This window comes from Lucilia sericata, unplaced genomic scaffold, assembly GCF_015586225.1.
Source record: "Lucilia sericata isolate MDLA Ls3-8-SP2 unplaced genomic scaffold, ASM1558622v1 Contig000168F_arrow, whole genome shotgun sequence".
In the NCBI taxonomy this organism is placed as follows: domain Eukaryota; kingdom Metazoa; phylum Arthropoda; class Insecta; order Diptera; family Calliphoridae; genus Lucilia; species Lucilia sericata.
The window spans coordinates 189,978-206,545 of NW_023994197.1; the positions used below are offsets into that span (position 1 = coordinate 189,978).

The 16,568-nt window shown below is 33.0% G+C and overlaps 1 protein-coding gene across 2 annotated transcripts; it reads right to left on the bottom strand.

Moving 5' to 3' along the window:
• Positions 1-3,751: 3,751 nt before the first annotated feature.
• On the bottom strand, positions 3,752-12,759 carry LOC119601476 (casein kinase I). 2 transcript variants are annotated; one of them, XM_037952425.1, is made up of 4 exons: positions 12,478-12,759; positions 6,755-6,866; positions 5,922-6,696; positions 3,752-4,301 (listed from the first exon to the last, which is right to left on the bottom strand). In XM_037952425.1, exons 2-4 carry the CDS (start codon positions 6,828-6,830, stop codon positions 4,112-4,114), a joined length of 1,041 nt encoding a protein of 346 aa, XP_037808353.1. In that variant the 5' UTR covers positions 6,831-6,866; positions 12,478-12,759; the 3' UTR covers positions 3,752-4,111. The 2 variants fall into 2 exon arrangements, with proteins under 2 accessions (XP_037808353.1, XP_037808354.1); XM_037952426.1 differs by having other exon boundaries at positions 4,019-4,301; positions 12,361-12,492.
• Positions 12,760-16,568: the final 3,809 nt, after the last annotated feature.

Sequence of the window (16,568 nt, forward strand, 5' to 3'; positions counted from 1 at the left end):
CTAACTTAATCGAATGCCTGGCAGTGGCAAAGAAAGTGCTCCAGAGTTTCACTGTCCTCTCCACATGCTCTACATTCGTCTGAATCCGCATGTCCAATTTTGAATAGATATGTGTCCACTCAGAATACGTACCATCATACTAACTTTAGACTTGCTCATTTTTGAGGAGATTTCTCGTCTTGTTTTCATCAGGGTCACCCCATGGGATCTTTGTGGTTCTACCCACCGTTTCATTATTCTTATGGGATTTCTCACCCATACTTTTAGTTCAGCTTTTGTTGCGTCGAATGGTTTTGCGTTCGTCAGTTTAACTACCTCGAGCTCCCTTCCCTTTAAAGTTATTACATTCGCCCTTTCGTTGCCGACTACTACCGAGTGTCCTGGTACCCATATGATGTAGACCTTACCTCTGGGAGAGTATTCAGTTAAAGCTTTCTTACAATCCAATACGGTCTTAGATTTAATTCTATCACCTGATATCGCCCTAATTGCCTTCTGAATATATTAGGGGCCGTGTGCGCATTATATTTATGGCCGCGGGCGCATTATTTGTTCTTATCCAATTTACACATTCCGTTATTGCTCGGACTTCTGCCCGGTTACCCAGGGCTTCTCCTGGGCAGATCTCCGCTCTCGCAGAGGGCAGCTGTCCTCGAACGATTCAACCAGGGCATTTGTGAACGTTTCTACTTTGCCGCCTATATCCTCCTTATTTAGACATTGAAAAGTGTCCTGACCTAAACGATTCTTTAGTAAGGTCCCGAACATTGTCCAATTAGTTTTAGACTTATTCCGAAACTTTATCGGCTTTGGTGGTGGTCTGAATTTCGTTTATAAGCTCTTCTGAACATATAGTTATATCTAATACTTCTACTCTGATTCTATTGACAAAGGTTGATTTATTACCTAAGTTCAATGTGATCAAGTCTTTAGTATTAAGGAAATCCATAAGGGCTTGTCCCCTGCGATTGGTATTTGTACTACCGCAAGCTATCACAATCTATTAAAATTTTCTTATTTTTCCTTTGTGCCTCTTCAACCAGTAACATCAGATCCGACGTTGGTGGTAGTGTCGGAGAATCGAAGGGTAGGTAAACGGAAGCGAGATATATGTTGCCACTACCTTGCTTCAGTACGGTTGCATCCGATGTGGATAATCCTGTTGAGAGGAGGAAACATAAGTTCTTGTGACGTAAGATACATGTTCTCGGGCGAGACCCTGTCTCAGTGTAAAAAAGTTGGAAATTTACGTGATTTAATCCAGAAACCTTGCCGCGAATCGTCCAAGGTTCCTGGATTAAAGCTATATGTATTTTACCTGTGTTAATTTTAGCCATCAGTGCGTTGGTAGCCGTCTCGCTCCGATGGAGGTTTATTTGGATAACTTTAATTATGGTCATCCATTAAACTGTCTTCCAGTCCGTCTTTCACCTCCTCGCTCTTTGGACTTGACTCCTCCGGGTAGACTGAAGTGTTCACTAATGCAGTGGGTACTATTGATGGCACTGCGGTGTCCTTATCTGGCATTGGAATGTGAGACTGTTTAATCGACACCTTATCAATTTCTTCGCTTTTAGGATTTGACTCAACATTACCAGTACTTGCTAATGATGCTTTGGGTACCGTCGTAAGTGTTTTAGAGACCTTGTCGGGGCCGGTTTTGACAGCCCTTTCAATCGGCGCCTTCCCAATTTTGGAAAGGGCAGCTGCACTTTCTTCTGGCGAGTTAGTGGTAACTTCCTCGATTTTAGGATTTGACTCCTCAACCTTATCAGTAGTGGTTACTGATGCTGTGTTTTAGGTTTTTTAGTGTCCTTTTCGGGGCTTGTTGTAACAGCCCTTCCAATCGGCACCTTCCCAATTTGACAGCTTTAGAAGCAAAGTAAGCCATACCTTAGTAGCCAGTTTACTGCCCCATTCTTTTATGTAGACAGTGGACTTTAAGAGCACCGGAAGTTCAATCTTCTTTGCCAGTCCCAGCTTAGCGCCGTCCCAGAGAGAAGGGATACTTTCCACCAATTTCTTTAGGATGCTAACACATTGCTGAGATGCCAACCTAATCAACATCATGCCCATGCTGAACTCGCAGCTCACGCTCTTTATTGGTTGTTTGCCCTTTGAAGCGATTGCGTGGTCCACTATCTTATTGTTCACCAGATCTTCTACCTTACTCCGTTGGTCTATTGGAATTTTTCCAATTGGATTACCGGCATCGCAAACTTGGTTTCGACTGCGTATTAGAAGACGGGGAGCTCTTTTTCTTCATAGGTTTATTCTCAGTTGTCAACTCTTCGGGAGACCAGATCTTGTGAGAGTCCGATTTTTCCTTAGGAGTGTCGTGGGATTGACTAACAATGATATCCTGAAGCATCTTTTTCAATTTCCTCCTCTGTGCTCCAGATAGTCTTAGTAATAGGTAGCTTAGCTATGCTATCACTTACCTCTTTCACCATTTGCTCTACTTCATCCTTCTTGGGATTTGCTATAATGGTGTTGTTATAATCATCTGAGGATTCAGAATCGGAACCCTCACCTATGTTTAAAGGCTGAGGTAGCTTAGAGCTCTCTCCGAGTATATCCTTCTCTTTCACCCCTATATTTTTGCCAATGGCATGCTATACACTTGACGCATTGTCCGCCACGGAGGCCAAGGTAACCACCTCCGTAGTAGTATTTTGCTCACGATTGCAGGATGACGACGACAAGTGACTCGCGAGTGGATCAACACTTGCCGCCGGTACTGGGTTATTTAGGCTCTGCAACGTAAAGTTTATATTTTTATTTTCCATGTTGTTTTTTTCAGTTTTTTGGTTCGCGGGGAATATAATATTCCCAGGTATTGGACAATCTGTCCTCCCTCAGCTTGAGTGAAACTCCCACCCAAGGACGCGCTCGGTAGGAAAAACGGGAAAACTCTCCCGAGCAAATGGCCCTAATTCAAAATAGATTTTATTGTTGATTCTAATGTATTGCATCAAAACAAATGTCCATACAAGCAATTGGACTTCTCCAACCAAAATTAGCGATTTTATTGACAAAAAACAAAGGCCCTATCTACAAAAACATTTAAATATTAAAAGTAAAAAGTTCATTTTATCTATTTTCATATACGCCATTGTCATCTATCATAACAATTGATAGATTTTACTATTAAACAATTTGTTTATTTACTACAAATAATTCGCGTTGATAGAAACAAACTTTTCAATTTAAATAATTTTTTGCTTTTCCTGTAAAATTTTAAAAATTTTAGATAGGTCCGTTTGCGTTTTAGGTGACGAAATATTGTTATAATAGTCGATATGAAACGAAACTTCTATAGTATTTCATATTTATTTATGAAAGCCTGTGCTAAAATCATTGCTTCTGCAGCTGTTTTAAGTACTTCGATGGAGTAAATTTTACTTCTTCTTCGCTTCTTTGAAGATTCTTATATATATATATATATATATATATTTTGCTTGATTCATGTAGAATAAAGGTAATAAACATTTTAAAATAACAAAAAATCTCTTGTTATTCCCAACATGTGTGATTGTTTTTAGATATGCAATTTGTAGTGTACTCAATAAAAAATCAATTGTAATTTTTTTTGATGTTAGGATATTTTGCATTTTAGGTGGTGATATACATATGTACATATAGTATAAAATAAATTAAATATTACCAATAACTATTATTTTTGTGTAAAATAAACTTTAAATTATGTATAAATAAGTTGAATTACAAACACAAACAAAAAGAAACGAAATTAGAGTTCTAGCGTTTTTATTAGATGCTGATTATTTCGTGCAAAATTAAACCTTTGCTGTACTATATATGTATATATTTGTTAGTAATTGTTGATACATTCAGTAATTGTTTTAAATATAAACTGATGTGTGTTTTGTATTTATTATTTAACTCCAACACAGTTAGCATTTATTGACATAATTCAAAATTATTAATATTAATAATTATCGTAATATTATATTTTTAGTAAATGATGCAAAATTTTTTTGCAGCACATTTTTAAAAGTAAAGTAAAATTTGTTTTTAATGTTGAATTTTACATGAGTTCATACATTTCAACTATATTTAGCGTTAACCAAAATATTTAATTATTTCACATTTATTCAGAGAGCATAGTTTTTCCACTCGCTTTCTCCTTTTCCTTCTCTCTTTCACGTTCTCTGTCGTTACGAGTTTCAGCTTGTCCCAATAAAAGTGCCGGATTTGGTTGACTTTGATGGGTTTTCTGCTTCAACATTGTCCAATCATATATATAATCGTACTGATGATTAAGAGTACGGAAGAGAATTCTGAAATTGTACATATTATTTATTTAATACCACAAACTAATCAAACATTTCGGTATTTTAATAAAAAATTTATATAAAAATTGGCAAGTTTGTAAAAAAAAATCAGGCTACTACAAGACAACTTTTAGCGGAAGAAATATTAAATGATTCTGGGGTCCACCTTTTACACTAATGTTATAACTTATAAGCATCTTTATTATAGGTATAAAAGTAACTAACTACTTTTAGAGTTCCCTAAAACTATCATAAACGTAGTTCTTATGATTAAGTAACTAGTTTCAGAACTGTCACATAGAACAAGTGTCGACTTCATAACACTTCCACAGATCCAGGTGATAATTTCAAACAAAAAACAACTAGTTGGTTTCAACGCATGATTATAGCCTATGATTATGAAATTTCTGAAATATAATTATGCCCCAGGAAAATTAGGGGAAAAAATGAGCAATCTGGGCAATTTTAGATAGCTAAATGAAAATTGGCATTGAATTTCCTACATTTTGGTTGAAGAATATTTTTGCGTATCATTATTTGTTTTCGAGCTATACTGCATTACTTTCCAATGCACTAATATTTTCAAATCTTAATATAGATTGTACCAATAGCAATTTTTTTGTAAATTTTACGTTATTCATAAGTAATTAATATATGCTTATACACTGTTATACGTTTTATCTCAAAATCGCTCTATGTCCCATAGTTCAATGTCTATCTATCCATAATTTCAGATAGTATCACAGGTCATGTTTATAATTAGAATTAAAAAAATTGGTGGTCACAATCCACATATTAGAGTAAGATTTCCACTAACTTTATCTTGAAATATTTTGGAATAATTTTTCAATTTTCAAAAGAGTAAAAACATTATGGTATAAATTAATATTGGAAACAAATTAAAGCCAGTTGCCTATATTAGACATAGTTGAAGTCGTAGTCTGATTTCAATAAAAAGCTAATAATAAATTCTGACATAATCTGTATCAGCGTTAAGCTAGATAATTCGCCAAAAACTGATTTTTGTAACATTTGACTTTCAATATCTCGCTTAGCGTACACGACATTTTCGGTGACTTTTAATCCCATACTAAATATTCATTTAAAATTCCGCAGCAAAACCCTTATTTTCCTGTGCTAATAAAAACTACTAAAATTAGAAATTTTTGAAATTCAATTAGAAAGTTTTGAAATACAATTGGAAATTGTGTTATAGGGTATTACGGCTAATTTTAAAAAAGATTTTTTTTTTTTGTTTTTTATTGAATTCAGTTAAACAATTTAGGTCTGAAATCTAAAGAAACAGTCATTTCGCAAAGGGCATATGTCCATCAATACTAGGATGATCGATTATTCTACATTTTCCAAAAACCGGTTTTCGAATAGTTCGAATAGTTAACATTTGAAAAAAACGGTTGGCATTTTTAAAATTCCGAAAAAAACGGTTATCCCTTAATATTAAACAATTGTTGGGATCGACAAACGACAAAGCCTTACATAATATGTTGTTGCTAATTTTCACAGTATTTAAAATTTGTATTGAAATACAAAAACAATTTGTGATAACTTCTAACAATTTTTTGTTATTGAACAGAAATAATAAGGGAGATGATTATTTTAACTCACCTGAAAAGTTGTCTCAGATACATATAATCTGGCTGCTCATCGAATCTTAAACTGCGACAATAATTCAAATACATTGAAAATTCTGCTGGGAATCCCTTGCATAAAACTTCTATGGGAGTTGACATCTTTTTTTCAGAAATTTTTTCATATTTTTGGGTCTTGTTGTTGGCCTTCATTCCTTGCCATGGCAAAACACCGCGATTGAAATACATCATAACATATCCCAATGATTCCATATCATCTCTTCTAGACTGTTCAATGCCTAAATGAGCATTGATAGATGCATAACGAGCTGTTCCAGTCAAATTTTTGTCCTCACGGTATTGAATATGAAGTCGGGTTGTAGGATCTCGGTACTTTTTAGCCAAACCAAAATCAATTAAAAATAACTTGTTACAATGACGACCAATACCCATTAGAAAATTATCTGGCTTAATATCCCGATGTATAAAACATTTCATATGAATATATTCTAAACGTCCAATCATCTGATCAACCAACATTAATACAGTTTTAATAGTAAAGTGGCGAGTGCAGAAATTGAACAAGTCTTCCAATGATGGTCCAAGAAGATCCATAACAAGAATATTAAAATTTTTTTCCTTGCCATGATGACGAATTCTAGGTATTCCTACACCACCATTAAGAATACGATACAATTTTGCTTCGTACTGGAGCTGTGGGTGGCGAGCTGAAGTACTTTCCATTTTAATAGCAACTTCTTCTCCACTCTGAATACTTATACCGAGATAAATATCTCCGAATGAGCCACTTCCTAAAGTTAAAAGGTGCTAAAGCTTAGTTTATTAACAAATTTTCTCATTTGTAATTACCTATTTTTCGACTTAACCTGTACTTTCCGCCCACAGTAGCATCGGACCGAATCTTCATCGGATTAAACTTATCCATGTTGGAATATCCACCAATTTATTTATATATTAGAAACTAAAAAGTAAAAAAGAATTAAATTATTACAATTTCACAATATCTTTAAAAAGAAAATAATAAGAATGATAAAATAAATATAAATACATACACATACATCTGTGTCAAAAAAGATTAAAGATATATCTTTAATATGTAATAGTTACAATAGTTACAATACAATTTTCCGACCCTATAAAGTGTATCGTCATATACAGGCCTGTCACAGAATTCAATTCCAATCGAAAGTGAAATTATAACTTGTAAATAAATCGATAAAAACTTTAAACTTTGTCAATTCCACGTTGAAAATATGAATCGGTTTCATTCTGAAAAAGTTGTAATTTTCCTTTTTTGAAGAAGAAAATTAGGAAAGATAATTCCACTTTCGATCGGAATGGAATTCTGTGAAAGGCCTGATAAAATCCAAAAAGCCCTACGTTACATTTTAAAAAGATATATAATACAAAAATTTTCAACACTTATTCAAATTAAGCTTATTTTTATTATCAAAATAGTATTTGAAGAAACATTTGCAGTGCCACTTTTGTTTTATTTGATGCCAACATTTTACAATTTCTAAGTCAAAAATTCAAAAGAATTGGAACATGTATTTTGATATGGTTCATCATAATCAATCAATAAGTCAATTTTGATTTTTTTTGTAACCTAGGGCTTTTTGGATTTCATATGACGTTATACATTCTGGATCCTCTTAGATGGTTTGTCTGTCCGTTGAAATCAAATTTCTGAAGACCCAAGATATCTTTGGAATCTAAACCTTAATAATTTTTTCAGACATGCTTCCCAGAAGTTTCCTATTGAAAAATCCGATACAACCTCTAAAAATTTCATCAAAAAAAGGGAATTTTTGCATGCTTTGACAAAAAAGCAACAACGTACACTTTGGGTAGATTATTGCTAAAATAGTTGCAAAATTATTCACTACTTTTATCTAAGTTTAGTGGGGTGATCGACTGTTATTCAATTGGTTTTTTCTGTTTTACTTTTTCTAAATGATCTTTCATTAAATATGTTTGATTTCCCTAATTATATAACAAATTTGATTAATTAAATTAATTGGAATAACCATACGAAATTGTTAGAATAATTCGTTGCATTTAGGGCTGAAATTTTATGGAAGTGTTGGAATGTCTATGAGAATTAACTAAACTTTTGACATAAAACTAAGGGATTTTTGAATAAGCTAGGATAAACTAGTTTCCCTAATTGTAAAAAATTTTTAATACATTAAAGAAATAATGTAAATCAGACGACTAGGTCTAAAGTTATAATCTTTTAGAATTTTAATGTTATTATTTTGTTAGCTTAGTACGCAAACGTAACAAGTCCACTTTTTATAGAAATTAAGATTTTAATGCAGAATGGTGGTATAACTTGAAATACTCATGTTACAATAAAAAAAATTAGCCTATTTTTACATTGAACATGTATTTTTGCTGTGGTAGGCAAACGTGCTAAGTTCTCAAAACAATAAAAATATACAAAACAAGTAAGAAATTATAGTCGGGCGTGGCCGACCATATGATACCCTACACCAGTTATGAATATTAAATGTGATTTATTTTTCATAATAAAGCATTTATCTTCAATATTCCCTTATTCCGATACATTTAAGCAATTTATGGATGAAAAACTAATTTTCTGAAAGAGGCTTTATATGGGGGCTAGGGGCAAATATGGACCAAGCCCGATAAAATTTTGTGAATATATTTATATTGACATAATATTTTATAGTGCTGAATTTCATCTCGATATTTGTGTTTATAAGCTAATTTGGGACATTCAAGTAATTTTCTGAAGGGGACTTTGTATGGGAGCTAGGGTCAAATGTGGCCCGATCTTTATGAAATTTGGCAGGGTCATCAAGACTTCTATAAAACTTAGTTGTGCCGTATTTTATCGATATATCTGTATATTTAACATAATTATGAGCTCAGAAGCCCTTTTCGGGGGGTTCTGTGAAATAATGGACCGATTTTAACCATTTTCAATAGGCTTCGTCCTTAGGTCAAATAAAACGTGCGTGCCAAATTTCATCCAATTATCTTGAAAATTGCGACCTGTACCTTGCGCACAAGGTTTACATGGACAGCCAGCCAGCCAGACGGACGGACGGACGGACGGACATAGCTTAATCGACTCAGAAAACGATTCTAAGCCGATTGGTATACTTTAAGGTGGGTCTAGGACGAATATTTTTGTATGTTACAAACATCAGCACAAATCCAATATACCCTCCCCACTAAAGTGGTGTAGGGTATAAAAAGTGCCAAGTCCTTACAATTTGCTATTATAAAAGCATTAATTAGTTTTGTAAAAAGAAATATCAAATATTTTATACATCAACGTTTAGAAAATAGTGTGTAGTTTGTAAAATCTTCAATTGAGTAAGAACACATGGAATACTTTTTAAAATAAAGTAAAACAAGTAAATATTGACAATAAACTGATTTTCTTTAAGAGGGATGATATAGAGAATAGCGTAAATAATGGACCGATCTCATAGCAGATAGTAAAGAATTTTTGGTTCCTATAAAACTTGTTGACGTTAAATTGCATCGCTATACTTTACATAGTTTACAGATTTTAAAAATATGATATACAAGTATAGTTATGAAGTCTCTTGCTTCTCCTGTAAAATTTACAAAAAGAGAACTTGTTACGTTTGCGTACTAAGCTAATGATTTATTGAGCCAAAAATCAATACTCATTTTCAAATATTTTACCAGAACAATCTGCACTCAGTATGCAATCGTTCATGGTAAATTCTATCTGCCTTCTGAGGCTTATGACCCTACAATTGAGACCTAGCACGAAACATTTAATTAAGAAGAGATTTAAGCTCTGTAATAGTATTTTTGGTCAAATATGGCCTCATATTATTATCCGAATTGAAATACATATGTAAAATAAAAAATATCTCTAAACTCATAAAAAATCTCAAAAGTTTTTACTATGTATTAAGATTTCATATTAGGTTAGGTTAGGTTGATAGGAAGATGTATACTACATCAAATCCGAAGAAATACACCTAAGCCACTATCGGGCCTGTTGTGCGCTCCAATTCATGAAAAAAAATTGTTCACTGAATGTATTATTTTTCCATGTTCAGAAACTCAGTTTCCTGGACGTAATTCCTAAGAATGTTGGTGTTGGTTAAGAATGGTATTTCCGGAATAACATCAATATATTAAGCCCTGTGGGCGCCATATTTATTCTAATCCAATTTACACATTCCGTTATTGCTCGTACTTCTGCCTGGAAGCTTGTGTTATAATTAGGTAAACGGTGGTATATTTCTGTTTCTGGGTCTTCAATATAGAACCCCAGGCCCACTTTGTCCCCTAATTTAGAGCCATCCGTGTAGCAACGGATTCCTACTGGTATTTGCTCCAATGTTCCGCTTGACCAAGACATTCTAAAGTTTCCGACATATTCTGTGTCTGGTATGCGATCAGGCACGTCCGATGAATGTGTATAACCTTCCAATGTGTCCAGTATACATTGATGACGTGTTCTATAACCGTTTTTGGCCAGTTCGCCTAAAGTAAAGAGCCGTTCGGCTGTAAGCGCCGCCTCATATCTTAAATATGTTTTAATGGGTGGAATATCTAGCAACGTTTCCAGAGCCTTGGTTGAAGTAGTACACATGGCACCACTTATACCCAAGCAGCATGTACGCTGAACTCCCTGTAGTAGTTTGATATTACACTTTTTAACCAAAGCAGTCCACCAGATTATTGTAGCATAAGCTAGAATTGGCCTAATTACAGTTTTATAAGGCCAATTTGTCATAGTAGGACTAAGACCCCATTTCATGCCTATGGTTCTCCTACATATCGCCCTGCACCGATATGCCTTGTTGATCCTATCCTCTATGTGGTGTCTCCATTTTAATTTCCGCTCAAGTATTACACCTAAGTACTTAACTTTGTCTGTCACCGGTATCTTCTTGCCCAGGAAGCAAGGTTCAGTATACGTAGAAATTTTTTCGCAGGGTTAACATTGAGGCCTCTCGGTTGAGCTCAGCTCAAGGTCGTATTCAGAGCCTCCTCAGCCCTTCTATACAAGTAATTTGGATCCTTTCCCTTTAAAAGTATTACGACATCGTCTGCATAGCAGACAGGTCTATGTCCTTTCTCGGTTAGGGTCCTTAGGAGGCTATTAATCGTGGTAATCCAGAGTAAAGGTGACAAAATGCCACCCTGTGGTATACGGCGAAATACCTTTTTCCTGATAGTTATATCGTACATCTCGCAGCTTATCCATATGTTCCTTAGCATGTAGTTGATCCAGTTACGAAGCACCCGGTCAACATAAAACTGGTCTAGGGATTGGATAAGGGTATCAGTGTGCACGTTATTGAAAGCGCCTTCGATGTCAATGCATACCGCCAGTGTATACAGTTTGCTATCGAAAGATTCACCTATGTAGTGGACGACTTCGTTTCATATAGTTTTGTCTTAAGATTTCCAATACAGTTGATATTTTGATATTTCCTATAATAACCTGATTTTTTTTTTTTTTTTTTTTTGTAAGTAGGAATATGTTAAAAATGTGTTTCCCTTTCTTTTCTGGAGCTGTGGGACTTATGAAGATGCAATTTTTGCATATAAAACGATTACTCGCCCTAACATTTTTATATGCAAAAAAAGAATTCTTAGCGAACAGATTTTGAAAACATTTCAGAGGAGAAATTTTGAAAAGATTTATAATTTTTTTTAACAAATTTTAGTTTTGATGGAATTTTATTATTTGTAAATATGATTAAAAGAAATAATGATTTAGAGAGTTTATTTATGACCATTTTCAGCCACTAAAATGTGCACATCCATACATACATATGTATATTTATATGTGAATGTATGCATGTGTATACAGTTCATACCCAGCAGTTCGGCAGAGTAAAAGCACCTGGGTAGCCGGGTAGCTAGGGGTAACCATATGTGACAGATTAAATATGTAGCTAGTTAGGTTCAGCCCTCCCGATCTACTGGGTATTACGAACAGCTGACAATTGACAATATTCATGCAGACGTCTTTTTTAAAAAAAACTTACAATAAAAATGTGGTGTTTTAAACTAAAATTATTTAATGAATTAAATTATACATACATATGTATGTATGTACTTAAAATGTAAGTTTTTGGTATTATTATACTTTATATAAATATACCATATACCTATATTCAATTTTTTTAATATATTCGACCAATCTTACTATGCGAATAGTAAATATTAAGATTATTTAATTAAATTATATTTTTATGTATACACTTTATATTTCATTATACAAATTATAAAAAAATTACATATTTCTCATATGTATGTATATAGTACATGTTCATATGCATGTGTGTATATACACACATATGCATTTACATACATATATACGTACATACATATATGTTTTTAAAATATTTCATCGATTTTTTATTTTTCAAATTATAAAATATTAGCTATTCAATAAACAATTTCGCATTTAATCTTACCTAATTTGCCAAATGCGTTTAATCGGAAGTAAAAAATATATTAACTTTCTAAGAACTAAAAACATGCACAACAAAGGTATGTATATACACAAAAAATATTTTCACAAAATGCCTTACCACACAAAATGGTTGCCTTCTTTTAACAAGGTTGATGATTTTTTTCTACCAGTTTCGTTGTCAACAAAATAAAATATATAGGAAACTATGTGGCGAAAATCCTTTTCCTGTTACTTTTTCTATGTATATTTTCAACTTCAGCAAGAGCACATTCGATTTTATATTTCACTTAAAATGTTTGCGTAAAAATATTTATTAAAATGTATTCAGTGAGTATGAATTGGATAGGTAGCCAAGTGTTACCACATATGTGTACTAAAAATATAGATATGGTAAATTTAAAATGGAGAGTTGTATTCGAGAATTTACCATGCATCTAGTCACATAGGTTAATTCGTTAACTACCACTAGCTAGGGTTCTATTACCCCATGTCTATATTAGACAAATATTTATCACAGCACTTGACAAAACGTCGGTAGAAAACTTTTCAGTTTTTTGTTTATGTTAATGCATAGGGGTAACAAAATGCTGATTTTATCATGATAACTCACAGATAATTTTACTGAAATAATGCTATATTTTATAAAAACAATTAAAATTATATGCAAATTTTGTAAAAAAAAAAAACTAATGTAGCTAAAACTTATGCTAAAAATCAATTTTAATTGCACAAAAACAAAATTCTTTAGAAATTTTACATTACGATGACGTTTGTTATCAAGAGAACGTTTAGACAACACTGTCATAAAGACGCTAAAACACTAATAAATGCTGTCTGTACCTGCTAATTTGTTATCATGATAACAATTTGACGTTTAGCATAATAAATATTTGTCTAATATAGACAGGTGGTTATAGTAACAAAGTCGCCTGTCGACTTTCATTAACGAGAGTCGATTTTACGACATTTACTATTTTGAAATATCGACTATTCGACTTTTCACACTTTTTTGACTTTATTCACGCTTTGACTTCTTTTACCCCGTGTCTATATTAGATAAATTTTGTTATGCTAAACATCAAATTGTTATCATGTGTTGTCTAAATAATTGTTTTTATCCTGATAACAACGTCAAATTGTTATCAGGATAAAAAATTAACAGGTACAGACGTCATTTATTAGCGTTATAAATAAAATAACGATATAAAATATAGCATTATTTCAAAAAAATTATCTGTGAGTTGTCGTGATAAAATCAGCATTTTGTTACCCCAATGTATTAACATAAACAAAAAACTGACAAATTTTCTGCCGACGTTTTGTCAAGTGCCGTGATAAATATTTGTCTAATATAGACAGTGGGTTAAACGCCTCAATATGCCCGTCCACACTAGAAAACTATTTTTGGGAAACTTTTGATTTTGCGTGAGTTAGAAAGAGAAAGAAATATCATTCATCACTCTCGCGGTACGGAGTTTCTCGTACTCGGAAACTCGTTTTGTTTTCTTATTCTTCTCATTCGTGCAAAAGCAAATCAATGCAATTAACACGTAGTTTCTGAAAAAGTTTCTATGTGTAGAAATTAGCGAAACTTTAAAAGAGAATTAAGAAAAAGATTCTCAACAAAAGTTTCTGTGTGTGGACCGACACAATGTAAACATTCAAGATTTTACGAAGATAATGTTAAAGAAAATTGAGAAAAGCCCAGGGGGAAAGTGTTTATGTAAAAGAGGACTAAGGTGGAAACACACATCACGCGTTGTACGCGGCAACACGTTATAAGGCTTCTTTATTGTATGTACTTTCATATAACAAGTTAGAGCTTGTCCAAACTAGAAAACTTTAGATGAGAATCTTTTTTTAATTTTCTTTTAAAATTTATTTAATGTCTACACATAGAAACTTTTGTTTTAGAAACTACGTGTTTGTTGCATTGAGTTGTTTTTGTACGAATAAGAAGAATAACAAAACAAAACAAGTTTCTTCTTATATCGAAAGTGGCAGGGAATACCTCTGCAGGAAGTTTATTCCACATAGGAACAGTGCGGCTGAAGAATGAATTTTCCCTGTAGTGTGTTATGCGGTCCACTGGCTAATCTACCACAAATGGGTGTGTTCTTGAAGAAAGACGTGTGTTACTCAAGAATAGACTTGCCAGATTTGAAATCAACAAAAAACGTACATCGTACTTAAAAAAGCAGTACAATTGAGTAAAAAAAAGTACAATTGTTTATTTTTAAAAAAATTAAATTGTTCTAAAAACGCTATATTGATATATGTAGGTTGTTATGATATTTCACAACAAACTCAATTGAAAACTAATTTATGAGAAATAAATTTATAATTAATCCAATTACAAATAATTTTTTAATATTCGTGTGTTATTAATTTAAATTTTTTCTTTAAAAAATGTCGAATTCGCCAAATTTTTGTTTTGTTTGGTTTGTTTACATTTTCAAATATCAATAATTTGTTGTGAACATTCATATGTTTGATATCTTTTACTGGAGAAAAAATATCCAGTAAAAAATTCTCTATCAACGAACTGTCATATTTATCATTCTCATACTCTCTCGTTGCAAATTTTGTAAAGTACGCGAACGGAATATAGTAACAAATTGTTACAAATTACCGAGAACTCGAACTGATTATTGTTGACAGAAAAACGTTCTAAAAACCCACAAAATTTTATTCTGATATTCAAATTTGTCATTTAGCTCTTTTTTATTTAAAACATATCAATTATTACAATTCAATAAGTTTCTTCCAACTTCCTCAGATACTTCATTTACGAAAAATTAAAATGTCAGGATCGTTTTTCTTTAAATCGTTCCACAGCGGGGATGGATAAAGTCATCGAATGGTACATGACGGAGCATTACAGACCATTTTAACATTCAAACATATTCATCAGATTTCAAATTTTTTTATTTCGAAAATTCATTAAAAACTTTCATTACATTGATGTCTACATCAAATGTTAATAACTTTAAAGCATTTTTAATAAATGTATTATTTAATACATGACAAAGGCATCCAAACCTCACATCAAATGGATGAGAATTATCTATTAAGTCCTTAAATAGCGATTCTATACGTAGAATAATTGTCTATGGTCATATTTATACCTATAAAATTATGGTAAAATACAAAATACAAAAACAAAGTACAAAAAGAAGTACAAATACTAACAAGATCTTGAAAATTTCAGCAAATGGTGCGATAATAATTTAATGGATCTGAATTTAAAAAAGTGTAAGCAAATGACATTCTACAGACGAAGTCCAGTACTCTGTAGATATTCGATTTATGGGTATCATCTTAATAAAGTTGATGTTTTTCTTGATCTAGGCGTACTACTTGATGACAAATTGAATTTCAATTCTCATATTTCGCAAATTATTAATAAAGCTGAAGGCGTGTTTGGTTTCATCAAACGCTGGGGAAAAGAATTTGACGATCCTTATGTCATAAAGCAATTGTTCACATCTCTTGTGAGACCAGTATTGGAATATGCGTCTGTTGTTTGGGATCCACAATACGAAATCCATATAAAGAGAATTGAATCCGTCCAAAAACAATTTCTTTTATTTCTTTTATTACATCTGATATGGTTAAAGGGGCATTCACAGCATGCTTGAAATTCACATATACCCCCATAAAATGGCAGGATGAAAGGTTAATATTTATACCAAAACCAGGGAAACCTAACTATTCGACACCTAAGTCTTATCGACCGATAAGTCTTACGTCCTTCCTACTTAAAACCTTGGAACGGATAGTTGATAGTATGGTTAAAAGCAGTATACCCGACAAAGACCTAAAATTTAAGCAGCATGCTTATGTAAAGGGACGATCGGTGGAAACCGCTTTAAACGAAGGTGACCACTACATAGGGTGAAATCGAAGGCGCCTTCAATAACATGCACACTGATACCCTTATCCAATCCCTAGACCAGTTTTAAATTGACCGGGTGCTCCGTAACTGGATCACCTTTACTCTGGGTTACCACGATTAATAGCCTCCTAAGGACCCTAACCGAGAAAGGACTTAGACCTATCTGCTATACAGACGATGTCGTAATACTTTTAAAGGGAAAGGATCCAAATTACTTGTTTAGAAGAGCTGAGGAGGCTCTGAATACGGCCTTGAGCTGGGCTCAACCGAGAGGCCTAAATTTAACCCGGCAAAAACGAAAGACAAATATT